The sequence below is a fragment of the Cavia porcellus genome, unplaced genomic scaffold (assembly GCF_034190915.1).
Source record: "Cavia porcellus strain 051 isolate PalLab524CR breed Dunkin Hartley unplaced genomic scaffold, mCavPor4.1 scaffold_29, whole genome shotgun sequence".
In the NCBI taxonomy this organism is placed as follows: domain Eukaryota; kingdom Metazoa; phylum Chordata; class Mammalia; order Rodentia; family Caviidae; genus Cavia; species Cavia porcellus.
The window spans coordinates 22,735,495-22,755,758 of record NW_026947512.1 but is presented as its reverse complement, the minus strand read 5'-3'; the positions used below and the strand labels follow the sequence as shown (position 1 = coordinate 22,755,758).

Genomic DNA, 20,264 nt, shown 5'->3' with positions numbered 1-20,264 from the left:
TCCTCTGGTCGAGTTTCCATTTCACACTGGGACTTTCCTAGCTGGGAGATATAAGCAGAGTTTGACTGAGACCCTTTATTGCCAATGTGTAAACAATTCCCATGTCCAGATATGTGTGAAGCCAGACAAAGCAAGGCACTGTTGTGCTGTTGCTGGGGTCCCTTCATTAGTACTGCTACTGAAAAGCAAGGTGTCCTTAGAAAAAGCAGGAGCAAGCTGGGCCTGGTGATAAACATCTGTAGTAACAGCAGTTGAGAGACTGAAGCAGGAGGATCATGAGTTGAAGACCAGTTTGGATTATAGAGTGAGCTCAAATGCAGCCAGAACCACAAAAAGGAGAAAATCCCCTTTGATTCATTTTCCTAGGCCTCCTTCGGATGTGACTGCTGGAATTCAGTTTCCTGCTCATCCCCCAGTGTGTGGCCGTGCTCCACAGACAGAGACATCAGAGTTTGAAACAGCTTTATTAACCAGATGATAAATCAGCTTGAGTACAGCCCATGCCTGTGGCCCTTGCAGTTGATAGCTACAGTATTGACCTTTTAGCCACTGGGAGAATACAGACCAGGTCCCTCCTTCCACCTGCTGCTCCTGACCAGGGTCTTGTAAGGAAGAAGGGCCTTGTTGCTAGAGAGGCTCCCCAAAGAAGAATGGGGTAGAAGGGGCAGAGTCCAGGCTATGGGGGAGGTCCCCATGATTGGAGAAGGAAAGGGGTATTAGAAGGTGAAGGGTAAGTCTGCCTCCTTCCACATCTGAGGAATATTCTATCAGGCATGGCTAGAGCAGAGCACTGATCTGGGCTGCACTGAAACAGGGACAGGGAGGAGCTGTTCCTGTAGCTTCAGATCCAAGGTTAGGGCCAGGCTATGGACCTAGGCTTTGGACCACTAATAAACACACATGTAAATCATTCTGATCTCTCTCCATCAAACAGGGAACTAGATGACTGAGGAGGTCAGGCAACTTCCTGTCTTGGGTCCCCACACCTGGAATGTTCTCCAAAACATTCCAGAGGGATGGACAAAAGGGAGGACACCAGTTCCACAGTAACTCAAAGGCAAAAGCCTAGAGAAGCAAGTGGCTTTTTCTGTGCCCCATGATGGAGTGACTTCTAAGCTAGGACTGCTCAGGCTTTTTCTGAGAGGCACCAAGGAACCCACCCCCTTTCCCACAGAGAAGCATCTCTGGGATCTAGTAAACCATGACCTCCTCTCGTCCCATCTCAGCCCTGCTTCCCTCCTCCTCGGGCCAGTCTGTTACTGCTGTCTGTTCCTCTGGGTTTCAACGTGGGGACTCAGGAGTCCTGGCCAGCTGAGGACATGGAAGAGGCTGGGGTCTGTGCAGTGTGGTGTGGGGAGAGAGCCTGGTCCCATTTAAGACTACAGAGACAGATGTCTCCAACTGGTGATGGTGTCAGATGCCAGCAGGGGAGAGCTCCTTAGTGGGACTGGAGCTCAGGCAGACCCCCAAACCAAAGGGAGCCAGAGGCCAAGTTCAAGTCATTAGTGATGTGCAGCAGGGCTGAGTGAGAGAATCCTGGTGGCAGAATCCACGGCAGCTGGAAGGAAATGGCGCTGGAAAGCACAGGAGCAGGCGGGTGCAGCAGGCAGTGGTGGGAAGCCTCACTCAGAGTGGACCAAGGCCCCAGCTCCTTGTCCAAAGCCAAAGCCCTTGGGCCCGAAGTTTTTAGCATAGCATCCTGCAGAGAGAAGAGAAGGGTAAGGATATTTGCTCAATCCTGCAGGTATTCCTGCCACACCCATGCCAGGTCTCTGGAGACGGGAGGTCCACTAGTGCCCCCCGCCTATTCTCAGCAGGCAGTAGACTCTTGACTCCACCCTATGCCCATTGCCCCTGCATAGAACTGAGGGAAGGAGCATTATCTGCTGAAGAGCACTGGACTGAAACTCAGGAGCCCAAACCATAGCCCTGCCCCACCCTAATTTTTCATTTGACTCTGCCCTAGTTGCTTCCTCCTTTGGACTCCCTTTCCCACCTGTGATGTGAAGGAGTCAGGCTAGATGCTGTGACTTCTAGATTCCAAGGCTAGAAACTGGTTCAGATTCGGCAAAGGACTAAATGCTTAGTTCCCTTGTCACCTCAGACTTCCAGATCTTCAACCAGAAGTGAAACTACCCACCTTTGCAGTAAATCTCACCATCCTTGTCTGCCAGAGTGGTGGATTCGAGGCCTTTGCCACACTTGGCACATCGGAAGCAGGATTTATGCCAAGACTAGGTAAAGAAGGAGAGAGTTAAAGCTGCGGCCCACCAGCGATTACAACAACCCACACTCCAGCCCACGCCCCTTGATAGATCCATGGTGGAAGGGCACTTCTGAAGTCTGCTGGGCTAGGGTTGCTTCTGGGCTAGGGTTGCTAGGGTTGCATGGTGATGGGCCATGAGGGGAGCAGGCTGGGGACCAAGCCCAAAATGCCTCACACTGCCTTCCATGGTATATTGCAACAAAGCTTCACAGTGGTTAGTAGCACCAGCTATACTGCAAAGGCAGCTGCTAGCCCGGAGATAAGACCAGACAAGCCCATTCTAGCTGCAGATTAGTGGTGTCATCCAGGACTCTGTATTTGTCCTGGCACTGCCACACACTAGGGGAACAGCCTCCCTGATGTCCTCTGGGACACCTCTTTGTCCACTGAGCAGTATGGATATGTGGACTCAGTACTTCAACATCAGGTGCCTGGCTGCAAAGCCAGGGGGTGTCCTGCACCAGCCTGGCCCCTGGAACCCTAGAACTGGGAGCCTCATTGGACAGTAGGGGGCCATAACTAGGTAGCTGTCAAAGTTAAGTGACTGGACTAGTGTTGTTTCACCCACAGGGCCAGGCATAGGAGAAGCCCTGAGTCAGTGCTGCCCAGTATGACCCTGGAAGGGTCATGGGTCTGTGCAATGCACTGAACTTGGCAGGAACAGGCCCAAGGAATGTAGCTTCTCAGGGGCCCAGAAGGCCCTTTGGGGTTCTAAGAGGTGTCCCAAGGTCACACAGGACAGTCTCCCAGGGAAAAAGGTACAGCCCAGGTTTGTTCAGTGCTTGGACTCCACAGAGAATGCAGCTTCTCCACAGCTGGCTTCCATCAGCAGCTGCTCAGCAGGCCACAAGGCTGATGTGTAGACAGCTCTGCTAACTCAGGGAAAGTAAGAAGCAGGCAGCAGCCAGATAGGGCAAAACAATGCCTTTTAAGGGCAGCAAAACCTCCTCAGAACAACTACCCAGTGTGCTGGAGCTACCCAGACTAGAGGATGAGAAAGCAAGCTGATCTCTTTGGGGTTCCTGGTCACTTGACCTTGTCTACTGCCTCCTCCTTATGTGTTCAAGGGACAGCAGAGAGGTTCAGGGAGCTGGGGGGAAGCCTGGGTCTTAGACTTCCCTTCCCTGTGTGGTTTCAACAGTCAACCAGCTTTCACTTCCTCTATCTGGAGAAATTACTACCTAGCCACTTCCTCTATCAGGCAGAGACCACTACCCAACTCTCCAGTCTGGAGGAGACCTGACTTAGCTGCTTCCTAGATAGATGATCTGGGCCAGTTATTCAATCCTGCTGAGTCTGTGAGACAGGGATAATAATTCCCATCTCCAACTGTGATTGTGCGGGTTGAGATCCCACTACGGTCTAGTCTTAGCTTAAGTGTTAGCTTTTTGTCCCATTCTTCCTAATCACCTTCTTTAAGGTCAAAAACTTTGAAAGCAGGGCCAGGCATATAGCTCAGCAATATAGTGTCTGCCTGGCAAGTGCAAGGTCATGAGTTTGAATCCTAGTACAAAAAAAAAAAAAAAAAAAAAAAAAAAAAAACCCACAAAAGCCAAGGCTCAATTCCAGGGAGCTAGAGATAGATTCAAAGACCATCTGGGCTATCGGCTTGCTGAGTGATCTTGGCCACGTCACTCCTCCATTTGAGGCCTGGTGTGATCAACAAGCCTTCTCTGGCCACAGTTTATTAAAGATACTTCTTCTGTGATGTTCATAGAGGTCTGAGACTATGAACCCTTAAAACATGTATTCTGTGCCTTCTCTGCTGCAGCCTACATGAAGGATGTAATGGCTATTGTTTACAATAGTCAAGTTGCTATGGTGATTCTTAATGTGCATTGGTGATTGGGGGCCGCTATCAGAATATCATGGAGGAAGGGCAGGTATGGCAATTATAAACAGCATAAAAATTCTCCCTGGGAGCTCTAACAGGCCTAAACCTTGAAAAATTTCGGCCCTGGGGTTGTATGGATATGTTTCTGGGGGAACCCATCCTTTGAAACAGAAAATATATTTTTGAGTAATTTTGGGGGTCTAAAAATCTGATGAGAGCTGTGTATCTTCTGAAAGAGACACCTGCAAAACTTTGCAAGTAACTTGAGGGACTTTGCAGACCCTCTGCAACTATTTCAACACACCTTAAGCTCTGCTCTAGAGAACAGACTGATCTTTGCAACTTCCTGTGAACTGTCTATAGACAATCCAACAATGTTGGAGGTATAACTATTCATCAGTAATAGGAGCTTCTTGGAAACTTGGATAAGTAACCCTCAGGAACAGAGTTACACCTTCTCCAGATGGAAGGATAAATTTCAGTGCTCAGGCAGAATTCCAGAGTCCACAAGTTAGGAAGGTCTCTCCCCTCTCCCCTTGTGCCCAGTAGCACCTTACCTTCCCAGCCCCGATCACCTTCTCTGCAGCATAGACTGCCTGGCTACACCGAGGGCAGCGCTCAGAGCCACCAATCTTCTGGGCAAACTTGGATGCATTGGGGTTGGTGGTGGGCCTGTGGCCAGGGGCTCTGCATTGGAAACGGCGTGAGGTGAGATGACATACTCACAAATACCACAAGCCGGCACTGCAAAGACACCACCCCAACTCCACCATGCCAGGGCTGGGGGCAGCTTTCCAGAGTCACAAAATCTAGGCCACCAGGGAGTCCTGCCTGGGTCATTCTCCTACATTACCAATGGACAGATTAAGGCTTAGCACAATATCAGCTTCACTGAAGAAGCACACTTCTCAACTCATTTAATACCCCATTTGTTAAAAATCACCCTCCCTGACCCCTCATTTCTGCAGCTGGTCTGTTATCAGATGCTTTCTTGGAGAAATGCGCTGACCAAGCATTCCCAAGGGGCAATGATCTTGGCTGAAACTAGGTAAATGGCCCAAAATTCCATCCATCCCCCAAGAGACAAGGAGCTGGCCAGGCTTTCTGAGCCTAGAATGTATCCATTATGGGGGGAGTGGGAATTCAAGGAAGAAAAACCAAGAAAAGGTGGTAGACGATCTTGTACTCACTCCTCATGCTTGATGCCCAGTGACTCCCCCTTGTCAGTGCTCAGTGTGCCTGCGCCCTGCCCATAGCCATAGCCTTTTGGCCCATACTTCTTCCCATAGCAGGACTTGCAGTATATCTCTTCTCCATGCACGGCCACAGTGGTGCTGTCCAGATTCTTCTTGCAGACCACTGTGAAGAGAACATTGGAATAGCAAGATGCAGCTGGGAGGAGCAGCTTGCTCCCTGGGTGCCCTGCAGCTGGAGCTCTCCTAGCACTTTATATATGTACTACCCTGAAACCTTGAGGAAGGGATGTGGAAATGGCATCCAGTTGCATAATCAAAGAGCTGGAGGACAGAGGAGTGGGATCTGTGTCCTTGATTCTAGGTGGCCAACCCCACTTCCACGAATCTGTGTGTCTCCTTCAGTCCTCCCCCCAAGCTGTGGGACACCCCAGAATTCAGAGGCAATGGCCTTCGCTGACTCCAAGCCACAGGATGCCAAATGAAGCTCTGCCCTCTGCCCTTGATAAAGAGACCATATGTTCTAATAGGAGCGGAGAAAACAGAAAGGAAGGAAAAAGGGCAGGGCTTTCCTGCCTCCAACAATGGAAATGACAGGAGGTGATCTGTGATCTGTGTATGCCAATGGAAATAGGGCGGGGCGTGTGCCCTGGAAAGAAGTTCAGCATGTGTGAGGTTCCCAACTCAGTGCGCTTTGTAGGGAGGTGCAGGTCAATCTAATGACAACTAGATTTGAAGTTTCTTCTTTCTCTATCCTCCCCTAGTTGTCTTTCCCCTCCTTCTCCTCTTCTCAATGGTCCAGGGTACTGGCAACCACCTAGGGAGACCTGAGCTACATCTCCAGCTCTTTATTTTTTCTAATTTTGAGACAGGGTTTCACTAAATTGTCCAGGCTGGCCTCAAACTCATGACCATCTTTCCTTAGCCCCCTCACTAGCTGGGATTATAGGTGTAAATCAGCATATCCAGAAGCATTTGGAATATCTAACTTTAGAAATCACCTGGCCATCTAAAGGAATGAGGTTGGATACAAGGAAGAATCTCCTGACTCCTGGGGTAAGAGAGATGGGATAGGCAGATGAGCAAGAAAAATTTGTGGACCTCAGATCTCAGGGGAGCTGTGTCAGACGTCATGCATAGAAAGGTCAAGTTCCAGCTCACTCTCTGTCCCTAAGTGTGGCTTTGGGCTAGTTAGTTTGTCTTTCCAGCCTCCATGTCCTCATTTGTAAATGCAATTAATAACATCTGCCCAAAAAGGTGGTTGAGAATCAAATAAGAACTTACACATGACATACTTAGCACAGTGCCCTGCACATAATAGGTGTATAATATACGTTTGCTATTTTTCTTAGTATTATATGAAGTTGTTACCACAGAAGGGGAAGGGCAGGCTAGGCCTCACAGGATCATATGCCAGCTACTCTACTGGGACAATTTTAAGCCATTTATTTTGCCTTCTTCCTACACTCCCAGTTAGGTTCTATGATATCCCTTAAAGTTGGTGTGCCCAATTGGACTGTGTCCTCAAACACCTCCTTCTGAAGTCTTCTCCAGAAGTCTAGAGACACCACTGAAGAAGCCGCGCCTCTCACCTTCCTCAGAGAAGACTCTAGGCTGGATCCTTGCAGTCTGGCATTATCTTGCCTTTAAAGGGTCCTTGGCCAGCTCTTCTTCCCCTAAGCCCCAGGTTGGAGACTTCAGGCTAAATAAGGACCCTCTTGTCCTGCCCTTGTCTCCACCCCATTCCAGAACTCTGGGTCACCCAAATAAGGAACCTCCCACTACCTCCCCTGGGCTCCTGAGAAGGAGGGTGAGGGAACAAGAAGCCACTGGCTCCAACATTCCCTTCTAGGGCAGGAAGTCAGGAATTAGCCTGAAATTGTTTCCCCAAAGACCTAAATTGAACTAGGAATTCCAAGACCAGAGGCAAGACAGAAAGCAAAGATAAGAGTGGTTGGGGGAACAAGGCCTCTTTTGACTAATTCTTCAACAAGAGGCCCAGAACCAGCCCAGTGGAAACCCATAAGTTGATACCCTCCAGGTGGTGCTCCTGCTTTACTGGTCACAGCCTCCCCACTATGGCCCTCTTTCCAGCCCACACAGAGACCCTCTATCCTTCCACCTCCATCCAAGTGATGTAGTGGGGACCTCAGCTCATTTGTAAGGTTCTCCAAGGATTCAATCAAGGGGAATTTCAAATAAATCTTTTATTTGAGGAAGAACTGAATACATTTCTATCAAATTATGTTAAGAGAAAAAGAAATGAGGGAGTGCACTGGTGGAAAAATATACTTCAAATACAAAGAGGCAGCTCCCCCAAACAAGCAGGGGGTGATTCTCTCTGCTTCTGCAAGAAAAATGCAGGCCACCCAAAAAACTCAAGAGTTAGCCAGAAGCAGGGCAGGCCAGACCCAGTTCCTCACATCCAGACTTGGTTTTCTGCAGGCCATAGCTCCTCTAGAATATGCCAAGCATGGGAGGCCCAGGGCAAAAGGGTAAAAGCTGACTTCAACCTTCAGCTTAAGGATCAGCAAGTGTGCAAGACTTCGAGGCTTTCTCTGTGCTCCTGACTCTTGTGAACAGCCTGGGACAAGCCTGCAGCCTTTGGTCTATCAGTCACTGCCACAGGGATAGAACAGACTGGACCTACTTTTCCCTAGACTGGCTGCCCACTTTCACTGTAGCCGAGAGCCAGGCACGGTCTCAGGGTAGCTCCTACCTTGGCTGGGCTCTCCTTCCAGACTCTGAACTCTGCTAACTGGAACTGGCTGCCCTGTTGAGACTACCACATGTACTGCTAGGGCCTCTGGATGCTGGTTCCAGGCTAAAGGTAAATCTAGGAGGAGGTGGTTCCTGCCTGATGTTGCCTCTTACATTAATCCCAGCCTTCCTCTTGCTCTTCCCCCACCCCAAATTTGGAAAGAGAGTATTAGTGCCACTCAGAGGTGAACTCGGATATGCTCAAAAGAATTTCTTATAGGGACCTACATGGGCCGGGCCAGTAAGGAGGGGCCACTCAGATCTGGACCCTCAGAGGTTACTTTCTGTGGGTTACCCTGAAATCAAGCTGGGCACATGACTCACTTGACTTAAAAAAGGAAACTACATTCCTTCCATGCCTCAACAAGTCTTCGTGGAGAACCTACCACGCACTAACACTGCTCCAGGCACTAGGAATGAGCATGTGGGGTGATGCCACATAATGCTGACACAGACGGTACTACCTGGCCCATTTGGGATTTGATACCCAAGCACTGACCAGGCACTAAGACCCCAGAGACTCATGACTGTTCCCTACGGATGCCAGGTACATAACCATGGCCACACTGTTCCCCAGCCTGACTCTTTGCAACTGTTTCTAATCCCTGGCACCACCCTGTGCCCCAGGCCCTGCTCTTTCCTTCCAATGCTGCTCCCTGAATTCCTGACTTGCCCCCACACCTGACCAACAACTACTCTTCCCCAGCAGGCATGCAAGTAGGCTCCAGCTGACCCCTTTTAGTCCATGGTTAAGCAATATTTGAGAGCAAAGAGACGGGCCCTTCTAATCCCAGCATCCTGGACCCTCTTCCCAGCCAGCACCAATCTCTTCTCTTACTCCCTCTCAAAAAAGAATCTCCCTAAGTGCAGATAACAGGATACTGCTGTGCGCTGCTGCCTTTTCAGGCTGGAAGCCAGCAAAGTTCCACAGAAGCTTGTTGACTCCCCATTCATCAGAAGAGCTCTGGGACTGTCACTCCTAAGACCTGGGTGGTGTACAGACCCTGCTGCCCTGCACTGAGTGGCTTTAGACTGCCCTGCCCTGCAGGAGGTAGGGAGCTGGGGAACATCTGGTGAACAGGTGGCCTTTGGTCTATCTGGATCCTATTTTGGAGGTCAGAACACCTGGGAACAAAGGAATATCACATCTCCCGACTGACCTCATGGGAGGCACTGTTTCCTAGATCTCCCAGGTGGGCTGGGTCTTCAACCCCTGAGAGCTCCTTCATAACACACTATCTTGTTGCAGGCCCCTTAGCAATGAGCATACATATGTGTATGTGCATATACAAACATACATGCATAATGTGCCTCCCGGGGAAACCCAGACATCCCACTGCCTCCACTTGGCCTACTCTCAAGGAAACACATCTTGTCTAAGTTGCACCCCCTTCTAGAACAGTCTCCTGCTCTGATCACAATGAACATCACTTAGGAATCTCAGGACAGGCTTTTCCAATTGCCAAGGTACCAGCCAGTGCAGCACCAGAGTCAGGGTCCCAGGGTCCACCTGACTTCTCTCAGCTGCTGGGTGTCTTGTGCTTGTGACTGCAGCATCCCCTTTCCAGATTGGTAAGAGCGGAGAACAGTGAAGTCTGTACCCCATCCTCCTCCTTTGCAGCTGAGAGTGGTGCCAAGTGAGAGACAGCCGGTGGCCTGGACAGGGTTGAGGAAGGAGAGGCCTCTCTCCTCCTCCCCACTGACCTGCACCATAAGGTTGTGACCTCCTCTGCTGTTTAGTAAGGGATAATTTTGGCTTAAAACTAGTGAAACTTTGGGCCAAAAGTGCGTTCCTCTGAAATCACAGGACCATAGCTCAGAAAGGGGGTGGGGATAGGGGGTGGGGGTGGCGGGGGAGTGTATCAGGGAGCCCAGTGGAAAGTTTTCAGAACCAGATCTTTCCAATTTGGCTCTCAGCCCCTGCACACCCGCCACCCCCACCAGCTCAACAACTTCACCCCTCAGAAAGCAGCTTCTGAAGGGAACAAAGAGGCCCTTAAGTGTTTCCCTTCCCAGCTTGCGCTTCAGCCAAATATCAGGCTATTTACATCCCATGGGACCAGTTCCCTGGGGTGTCCACAGCCCCAGCGTGTAGGGGCAGCGACAGGCTGGGTCCTTGTCTTCCTGGGAGTAACAGCAGCCACAGGCAATACTCACTGCACAGGAAGCAGGATTTATGGAAGCTGTTGCCCTCGCACTGGACCTCTTCGGCAAAATAAACCGTCTTCTGGCACACCCCACATTTCTTGCCTCCTCCCCAGTTCGGCATTCTGAAAAGGGACACAGAAAAGGGAATTAAGTTCAGAGAAACACAGACTGCCCATGAAAGAAGAGGCAGAGACAGTGGTACAGGCAAAAGGCAGGACTCCCATGTAGACTGCCAGTCCTGGTGGATCACTTCCTACTTGTACTCAGCATCCTCCAGCTACTTAGGGGTCCGTCTCCCAGTTCATTCTGGTTACCAAGCAGCTGCTAGGTTATCAGCCCCAAGGTAGGCACTCCCAAGGGTCTGACTGAGCATGTGATCCAGGCTTTATGGAGGACGCTGCAGAGTGATGCCACTGAGCCATCTGTCACAACCTACATCAATGTGGTGCACCTCACAAAGAAAAAGGACCAAACAAACAAAAAAGCAAAGAGAGTGGACACAAAACAGGCTGATCAACCAGAGTTCCTGAGACACAAATCCATTTGTGCAGTGTTCACGCATGAGGACAACTCCTGTTGCTGCGGGGAGCAAAGGTATTACAGAAAAGCAAGGGAATGATCACCTCTCTAAGATGTGTGGTGGGGGTCACTGGGGATGCTGTGGAGGTGCTGGTTGAGTTCTTTCTCTTAACTTGGGTGGTTGTCACACGCAGATTTCCTTTACAATTACTCTTTGAACTCTACCTGTAGGTCATGTACATTCTTTCATATGCCTGATACAGCTTTAAAAAAGATTTCAGAAAAAAAAAAAAAAACACAGAAGACAAGGCACTACTCAGACTTTAGGGTACCTTAGGATTGGCTGTAGAGTTTTGAGAAACCAGATTTTGTAATGCCACCCCAAATCTGATGAATCGTAAGTTCTGAGAATGAGACACAGAAATCTGAATTTTTAATAAAGCACCCCAGGTGAATCCAAAGCAGGTGGCCTCAACTAACTTGGTGATTCTCTATGTACTGGTTCAGAACTGGGGTCCTGGTATCAGACAGTTTGGCCCCATCTTGATTCAACCACTCATTAGATGTGTGATGCTAGGCAAGGTATTCTGCCCTTCCATACTTTTGACTTCTGTATCTGCAAAATGGAGATGAAAATAGAAGCCACTTCATAAAGTACTTTTGAGGATTAAGTGAGGTATGATATATCAGAGGCCTGAAATACAGTGACTAGTAATTATTAACATATAAGTCAATGACTATAAGACAGGTGATAACCACAGGTCAGTGCCTGATTTGGCAAAAAGTAGCACAGAATGTAAATGCCACAGGAAAAAAAATAGGAAGTGTATAAGCTGAAGGGATCTACTCCTCTCCAACACACTTATGACTGAAGAGGAAAACAACCCTTCCAGCTCTTTCCACAGAAACTCATGAAGGGAAGGGCACTACCACCAAAATCAGAGGGCAGGAGGTGGGTACTGTGGCATCCCATGATATGGTGAGTGGGTTGTGCAGCGCACTAGGAAAGGGACTTGCCCCAAAAGGCAGAGGCTTAAGGAGAAGGCTCCCCAGACATGCAGCAGTCAACGTCAAAGGTGCACGACTCTCCACTGGAGAGCTTCCCATCTGACATGGGCCTCAGCTTGGGAAGAGAGGCCAGGTTGTCCTCTATGATCTGCCAAGCAGCTGACACACAGGTGTTGAATAAATAGCTGAGGAGTGAATGAAGGAGGTCTTGCTACTGAGAGCAGGTGTGTCTCTACAGAGTCTGGAACCTAAGAGAGATGACTGGTGAGTGTGTACAGACTGAGAACAGCTGTAAGGTCTAGTGGTGGTACTGGTGATGCCAGTTCACTGCTTGCTATTGGGGCCATTACCAAGGGAATAGGAGTCTTCAGCAAGATTTCACTGGAGCAGAGGAGAGATACATTTCCACTTCAATTTTTTTTTTTTTTTTTGTCTTTTTCTTTTTTATCGGTACCAGGGATCGAACTCACGACCGCCTGCTTGCAAGGCAGGTGTTTATGCCACTGAGCTAAATCCCAGCCCCTCCACTTCAATTTTTAGAATGTGGAAGTTCCCTCCAGTCCTGGCCCCTCCCCAGTCTCCTACTGTCACCCCCATGAGGACCCATGTGTCAATGGCCTTATCCTCTACTCTAAGCCTAAACTCACATTTGCAATCTCAGGTGCCTTGATTCACATAAGAGCCCTCCAGACTTGCTTCCTTTCTCTACCTTGTTCTTTCTCCTGATTTCTGCATTTCTGCATGTGACCATCATCTCCCTCACTAAGGATTCTCACCTCAGGCCTAGAACCAAGAAGGGCCAGTTAGCCTCCCGTAGCTATATCCCACTGTGTTCCCCTTCAACATCACCCCAAAGCCCCACACTGAGCCAAGCCCTTGGGTTTACCAGCTGTTAGGCACCTCTCCTCCCTATTCCTCTTCCACTGCCCTCTACCAGCTTGATGGCCTCTTGCCTTTCCCCAGGTGGTTGTAACAACCTCTTGCCGAGGATTCTACCACATTCTCCTTTCTTTTGGGGACTAGTCTCCTTTCAGCTATGGTTCTGGCCTGGGCCTAATCCAGTTAGTCAGGGTTATGGGCTCCTGGTTGTGTAAGGCCAGAGGGAGAGGAGAAGGGACTTCCAAGAATGCTGGAATGGAAGCAAAAGCATCCTGTCTTCTGGGAGAGCTTCCTGGGAGCCAGTACCCTCCCCCAACTCCAAGCAGACAGAGATGTACAAAGGGCTCTGGGGTTGTTGCCATGGCGGGGTGAGACAGACAATCCTGGCATGAAGCTGATCACCAAAAGACAAGGAAAACTGAGTCTTAAGGACATGGGCTTAATTAACTTAAACCCAGATTTGATCTATTTCTGACCTCTAGTTAGCCAATGTGACAAACTCCCTCTACTGTTTAGGCCTGTTACTTTATAGCTGCATGGGACACACACAGAGCGACAACCTGGAGCCAGACCTCGCTGGAAGGTTCTCCTAGTCCATCCTCACACAGCTGCTGCCAGATCTTCCTCAAGGAGCTCAGAACCCACCAGGGACCCCACTGCCTGATAACAACCCCACTGCCCCCGGGTCCCTGCTTGCTGTTCCTCGACCTTGGTTCCTAGACTGGTGACTTAATACCTGTGTTCTGCCCCTGACTGCCCAGCTCAGGGTGAGGCACATAGGAAGCCTGAAGTCACTGCCATGACAGAACTAGGGAGGCCACACTGAGGTCGAGTCACACTGTCCTTCCCTGCAGGAACTGGAGGAACCATTGTCCACTGCAGCAGCCCTGTTTTCCCCTTTCCATATCCTGAGCTGACCGACTTCAGCTCACATACAGGCAAGATTTCTCTAATCACAGGCAATATCCTGTAATTTGGGGCCAGTCCCCATTCCCAGCCTCTGATGTCCTGAGCACTCCAGGGGCTAGCTGTCCTTGCCAAGCAGAACTACATGTGATGTGGGAAGCGATTCAAGAGGAGCACCAATGTGTGTTACTATCTATTTGGCCATCAGCCACCACTCCCTTCTGCAGGAACCTCCATTCTACTCAGGTGGCCACTCCCTAAGTGACTCAGTGCCACACCCCTAAATCTAGGGACAGAGCCTGAGCCACGGAGGCCAACCACAGGGACCATATAACATCCTGCTAGTGGCTGATTAAGGAATGGGCAGAACCAATTCTAGCCAGTGAGACATGAGGGCAGGGCAGCTTTGCTTAGGAACTGTGAGAAAGTACACTCGGTCACATAGGTTTTCTTCCCCCTATAAGGTGCCTGGACAGAGCTACTATAGCCAAGATGCCAGCAATTCCTATTATGCACCAATATATCTACATTATTCCATTTCATTTTCATTTGCTGAAGATGGTGAATATATACCTGCTTTACAGCTAAGGAAAATAAGGCTCAGAGAGGTTAGGTAACTGGCTTGTTATCACATAGATGGAGGAGTCAGAAGTAGATTCTGATGCAGGTGTCCTGAGTCCCAGTCACTATCTGGGAGCTGTGTTCCATTAAAAACAGCTTCACATGGCAGGCACACAGCTCGCTGATGCTGCTTCTCTTTCTGGCCTCCCTTTCCATCACCCTGAACAAGCAGGGGCACACTCATGCCCCTAGGGACACCCCTAAGAGAGGAAAGTTCCCCAACCACGTGGTGGGAGCTAGTTCCAAGCAGTATTTTATTCCCAGAAACAAAAGCCCTTCTCCCTCTGGGGGAGACCCACAGCTCTGCACAGGCCTCCCCTTGTTCTCCCTGGTCCCACGTCAGGGGCCCACATCCAGCAGGGGCCCCAGGGAATTGGGAACATGGGCGGAGAGATGGGTAAAGCCCAAGGAACTGTCAGTGGGCAAATCTGCTCAGGATGCTTCCTGGCTGGGTCACTGTTCCCGTGAGCCTGGCGTCTGGTTGGGGGCCTCTCTTGGGAGTGTGGCGACAGGCAAGGCCTCTAGGCCTCCAGATAAGAAGCAGAAACACTGTCCACAGCTAGGAAGAGGTTCGCAGGCTCTGAAGATGGGCTTCGTGCTCCCTCTGCCAGATGAGGATCCTCCAGGGCACCCACTTATGGAGGACAGTCCCAGCTGTCCCTTCCCACCCCACTCCTGCCTAGCCCCTTTTTTCTGACAGCTAAATTCTGCCTGTGAAGAGGCTGAACTGCCTTAAAAGGAAAGCTGTTCCTCAGTGTTTGGAAAGCCTACAGGGATGCTTGACTCCTTTGAAGTTCTGGGGGACAGGAGACCTGGGAAAAGCTACGGTCAAAACAGTGCAATTCAGTGATTAGGAAATGGAGCTGAGTGCCAACAGATCAGATGCACCCCTTCCAGGCACAGTGATCGGAAGCAAAGGAATCCTTTCTGTGCTGGCTTAGTTCCTTACCTTGAAGATGGAGCACTAACTTTCAAATCAGGCCTGAGGGCTGAATGAGAACATATGGCAGTGATGGCACACAGGCTGGCATGTTGCAGGGATCATAGTTCTGACTACCATGAGCACAGCTGGTACAGCCAAGTGGTTGTAATGCCATCCTGCCAGATGTGGGGCCAAGTGGTTACACTCCTTCCTGCTCATCCACATCTGAGAGGAACAAGGTTCAAGAACAACAGGCCAACCAAAAGGGACAGTAATTCCTGATCAGCTGTCGGCCCAGCCAATAAGTCTGGAACAAGCTACTTGTCCTTCTTTGGTACTTACTACCCCCCCGCCCCCCGCTACCTGACACGACAAGCAGGGACATGAGTCCTATATCAGGCCCTCTTCATATGGCTATGGGCAATCAAGAGTCATTACTATTTTCTGGAGTTACTTATCTACAGTAGTTTTCTTCTGAGAGTTACCGTACTGCTGGGAATTTTTGTGTGTTCTGGTTTGTCCTTCCTCACTGTGTTGATCACTGTGTGTATCACTGTGTTGATAATCTCCATATAGTAGAATTCGAAAGTTCTGCTGCATGACTGGAAACATAATCTCCGGTTAGTGGTTTACATGAAGTGTCAGAGTCCTCAGAGCTGGATGGAGATTAGACACTAACAACTGGCCTCTTGTAAGGAGCAACTAGCAAGAGTTGGCTTCCTGATCCAGTTGTCTCATTGAGCACTGAATCCATATCCTCAGTCTTGAGAAGGGAGATCCCAGACGACGGCTCTTACAGCAGCTGAATAGGGAGTGGACACAAGGGACAAACTCTCATGCTTACCTCAGATGCCCTGAAAGATGGTAGAGGTGAGCCATCTTCAAGTCAAGTTAAGGAATCATCTCAGGGATATATAGTCTTCAACTTGCCAGGAACCAATAAACAGAAAGAGGGCCCCCTTACAAGCCCTTGACAAACCCTTCCACATCTTAATTTTACCAGTGGGAAAAATCCCATCTCTCATTCCATAATTCTTGTTCCCTAGGGCCAAAGAGTAACTGATGAGCATTCTTGCTCTGGCAGAGACCTATCAAGTGTTTATCTGGTTAGAAATGTGCTGCCCAGTTGCCTGAGCTATTTACTATCTACCAGATATGCAAGAGTGCTGCATCCTTTCCAACCCTCCTCCCCCACGCCCCTACATGTCCACAGAACAGCCCAGAATGCAACAGAAAGGAGGAGGCTGCTGAGTTACAGCCCGTAGTGCTGGCATCTCTGAGGTGACACCTGACACCCCAGGAAACTGACTTTTCCTAAAGGTAATGGTTCCCCCCACTCCGGGTGTGCACTTGTGGTGGCCAACAGGGAAATAGGGCAAGCTCAATCTTGGCTTTGTAGGTCCCAGTACATGATTTCTCTGGAGCTCTGCACATAACTCACCTCTCTGAAAAAATCAACCAGTATCACTGAGCTAGGATTATTTTATTCTAGGCCCTAAGGACCCCAGAATCTGCCTGTGATGTCAACCCAGCCCTCTCTTCCTCTCTCCAAACCAGGACCTCTCTCTGCGAATCCATGTGCCACTGTAGCCCTGTAGGATTGAGCTGCTAAGGCCATGTTACATCTCTCTGTCTCCCCATTCGTCCCCTAATGCCTTTTATGGCAGAGCTCTCCGCACTTAAGCATTCTGAAATCTGAAGGTTATGTTGAGGTGGAAATGGGAGTCTATAATTTTTTTGTTTCTTTTTAAATTTGCCTTGTTTGTTTGTTGTTTTATTTTTTGCAATGCTATAGATCAAACCCAGCCAGGGCCTGGCACATGCTAGGCATATGCTCTACTACTGAGCCATACCTCTCCAGCTCTATGACTTTCTTTAAGTACTGCAACACTGGTACAGGAAATCCTATATAGTCAGGCTTCACAGACTAATTAACAGACTGCCTTTCTTTGCTTTTGTCTGGGATGACGTCAACTTACAGTGGTAACAGTTGGATAAATCCATGTGCTGAACAAAAAGGTCTGAGTGATTTTTCTCTGATTAAATTTTTAAAAGTAAAAATAAACGAGCACTTAGGATCTACAAACAAAGGTTGCTTGCAGCTGACATCTCAGGAAGCTCCAGCCCACACCATCCCTGTGTGAAGAATGCTAGGCCCCTCCTGGAGCCCCTTCCCCCACCCTCACTTCTCCTGAGCTCCAGCTGTGACCCTTGTCACCACAGAGGAATCAGACACTGCTTCTGGTCTTTGGAAGCACTGGAAATGCCAGCGTCTGGAAACACTTGCTGCCTCCGTATTTACACACTTTACCATACATGGGAATTACTCAATACTGGCGTCAGACAAATTCCTGGGAAGCTGCGTAGTACAAGCCACGTCATTACCATATAAATCCCTGACATCTGGAAACAGCAGACAAGGCTTGGTCAGAACTCAGCACCCACCTTCCGTCTCCCCTTCCCTAAGCAGCTTTAATGTCTGCCTTCTCCAACCCCTCCCCCAAGAAACCTGGCCAGGTTCCAGGCTTCTTTTCTTTCCTGCAAACTTGGCTCCAAAACACAAACATCCATCAGATCTCATGAAGGCATATCTGAAAACTAACTTGTAGGGTCCCCTACCCCAACAGCCATGCAGCAGAGTGAGACTTAAGAGCTCGTGAGTGCTAATCCAGGACCCACAGACCCCAGGCACACCAAACTTGACCGGAACATATCCACCTTTAACTCGTTTATAAGCCATCATGATGCATCCTGTAAAGATAATGTGTCTCACAAAGCTGTTTCCTTAATGAGTTGAACTGGAAAGAGAAAATGTAGAGGAGTAAAGAAAAATAATAGGTTGTGGAAACAGACTACATTTTATTTGTAACTCCACCAGGAAAGGCTAAGATCCTGAGCACATTCCTTGTACCTCTGGGCCTCAGCTCCTTTATCTATAAAACAGCAAGCATCAGCACTTAATTCCTAAATTATCCAAGAGGTTATACATGAACTATTTAGCACTGTCCTGGCCAACAGCAAGAGCATATGTCTGTCTACTATTCTCTTAAGGAAAGGCCACTCGTAACACTTGTTCATGTTTGTGTCACTAGATGTTTGCCAACAAACTTGCATAGTGGCACATGGCTGAGCAGGAGGAAAAAGTCTTTTTCTCACTAAATCTCAAAACGTTTAATGCAAGCCTCTTCAAAGTCCTCTAGCAAGCCAACTTCTCATAATGAGCCAGACTTACTTTAGCAAACCCCCAGAAAGCCTTCTCAATTTGTTTTCCCCAGCAGGAAATCCACAATACAGAAAAAGTCTGCCAGTCAATGCTACCCAAAGAAAAAGTGGCTGCAAGGCTTATGAGTTCCCAGTCTGGCATATCTGGAGGAGAGCCCATTTCTACTCCATTTATTCACCAAATGTTTACTGATCACCAACCGTGGGTCAACATTACCTTCACAGGCTATTCCCTGGCACAATGAGGCTCCCTGGCAGATGTGTGCAATTATGAAAAAAAACTACCTGGGCCAGGAAGACCCGTCCTAGGGAGACCAGAGGCAAAGAGGCTGAGGCACCCCTGTTTTGCACATTTTCTTAGCAGTCCTTACTCTTCAGCTTTCTCCTGCATTCTCCCCAGACCCTCCATGAGGGACAGGAAGGCTTGGGGGCAGTTCTCCTTCATGTTCCTCTGGGCCAGGCCACATCATACCCTCTGTAGAATAAACTTCCTTCCCAGCCTGACTGTCCCCGCCCCTATATCCTCAGGAGGCAAAGGCTCCTTCACTAGGAGACTGAGCAGCATGCAGTGCTGATGGGATAAGAAGCACCTAGAAGCAGCTGAGGGCTCAGGCCAGTTTCTCCTGAAAAGGGTGGTCCTGGCCTCCAGAGCCAAAAACTGGCTTCGGGATCAGGAAGAAGCAGCTGAGCAAGAGCACCAGCCCCAAAAAGAAACTGAGACAATGACAAGTTGTCACTTGTCCATGGTCACATGTGTATTAAGTGGGAAATCCGAGAGACTGCCTGCCATCAAGATTTTTATCTATCTCTTCATGATGAAAGTTCTATTAGAGCCCAGCAGGCTTCCTCCGTGCCACTGTGACAGCATCCCAAGGCAGTGGCCTTTCAGTATTCATCCTAGGGAGTGGAGGGTAGGTGCTGGAGTCCAGCACCTTAGGGAGGGCCTGAACTCACACTATTGCTCTAGTCTAGACCCAACCTGGTTAGATCATAACCCAAGGACCAGAAGGGCACAGAGTACACTCAGGCCTATGCCACTAGATAAAATACTTTCCTCGTGGGCTGCTTGTTGGGTAGCATATAGCAACTTGCTTAAAAGTGCCCGAAATACTGCAATTTGTTTAAAGGTGTTCAGTATCAGTTTTTTGGGACTGAGGCCACAGAACACCGTAGGCTCCCACAGGTTTCAGTCATTGATCCCCACCTAGCGCTGGGTGGGGGAGGTGAAACCATGCAGCTTCCTGTCTTTAGGAAGAAGGAAAACACACCTGCTTTCAGGGCCACAGATGCCCAACTACGCCTACGAAGCCATTTGTTTCCCTTGCTACACCCGCGGGCACTTTCTCCCCAAGGAGGAGGGTGAGGGAGTGGGGGGCACGCATGCCCTCATCCTTCTGTCGTACAATGGGCGTCAGTGACGGGCAGAATCGCCAATTGTTCTGTCGGACCTGCAGGCTGTGGGGAGAGCTGGCTCACCCTGGGTCAGGCACACGCGGAAGCCAGCTGTGTCCAGGAAGCCCCAGAGTGGGGAGGGACCCAGTGCCTCCCCGGAAAGAGAAGCACCGCCCAGGCTAATTTCGGGCACGTCTCACAATTCCTTGCTCCCGAAGACCTCCTGGCTCGTGTCACCTTTGCTTTAAACTTTGCTCACAGCCGCCAGGGCCGCGGCGGGGTAGAAAGGACCAGGAGGCGCTGGGTGTAGCCTAGCCGCGGGCAGGCGCTGGGGACCTTGCCAGAGGACTATCAGACTGGGGCGCGTGGCCTCGGGTGCACTCACCTGGCAGCTACTGGGCGGCGGCGCGCGGGACAGGCGCTGTAGGAAGCGGTGGTTTGGGTGAGCCCTGCCTGCGCGCCGTTTTGTTCCGCTCCCGGAAGGCGTGTCCCAAGCCACACCAACCAGTAGGCTTTGCACACTGCACCACGACTGGCCGGGCTGATGTCACGGGCGAAGCCCCGCGGCGTTGCCCCCCCAGCCCCAGGACCCGG

The 20,264-nt window shown here is 49.8% G+C and overlaps 1 protein-coding gene across 1 annotated transcript; it reads right to left on the bottom strand.

Annotated features, from left to right (window-relative positions):
• Positions 1-445: 445 nt before the first annotated feature.
• On the bottom strand, positions 446-20,246 carry Csrp1 (cysteine and glycine rich protein 1). The gene is made up of 6 exons (XM_003474841.5): positions 20,056-20,246; positions 10,211-10,323; positions 5,291-5,459; positions 4,658-4,787; positions 2,141-2,234; positions 446-1,699 (listed from the first exon to the last, which is right to left on the bottom strand). The coding sequence occupies exons 2-6, from the start codon at positions 10,320-10,322 to the stop codon at positions 1,623-1,625; spliced, it is 582 nt and encodes a 193-aa protein (XP_003474889.1). The 5' UTR covers position 10,323; positions 20,056-20,246; the 3' UTR covers positions 446-1,622.
• Between the last annotated feature and the right edge of the window lie 18 nt (positions 20,247-20,264).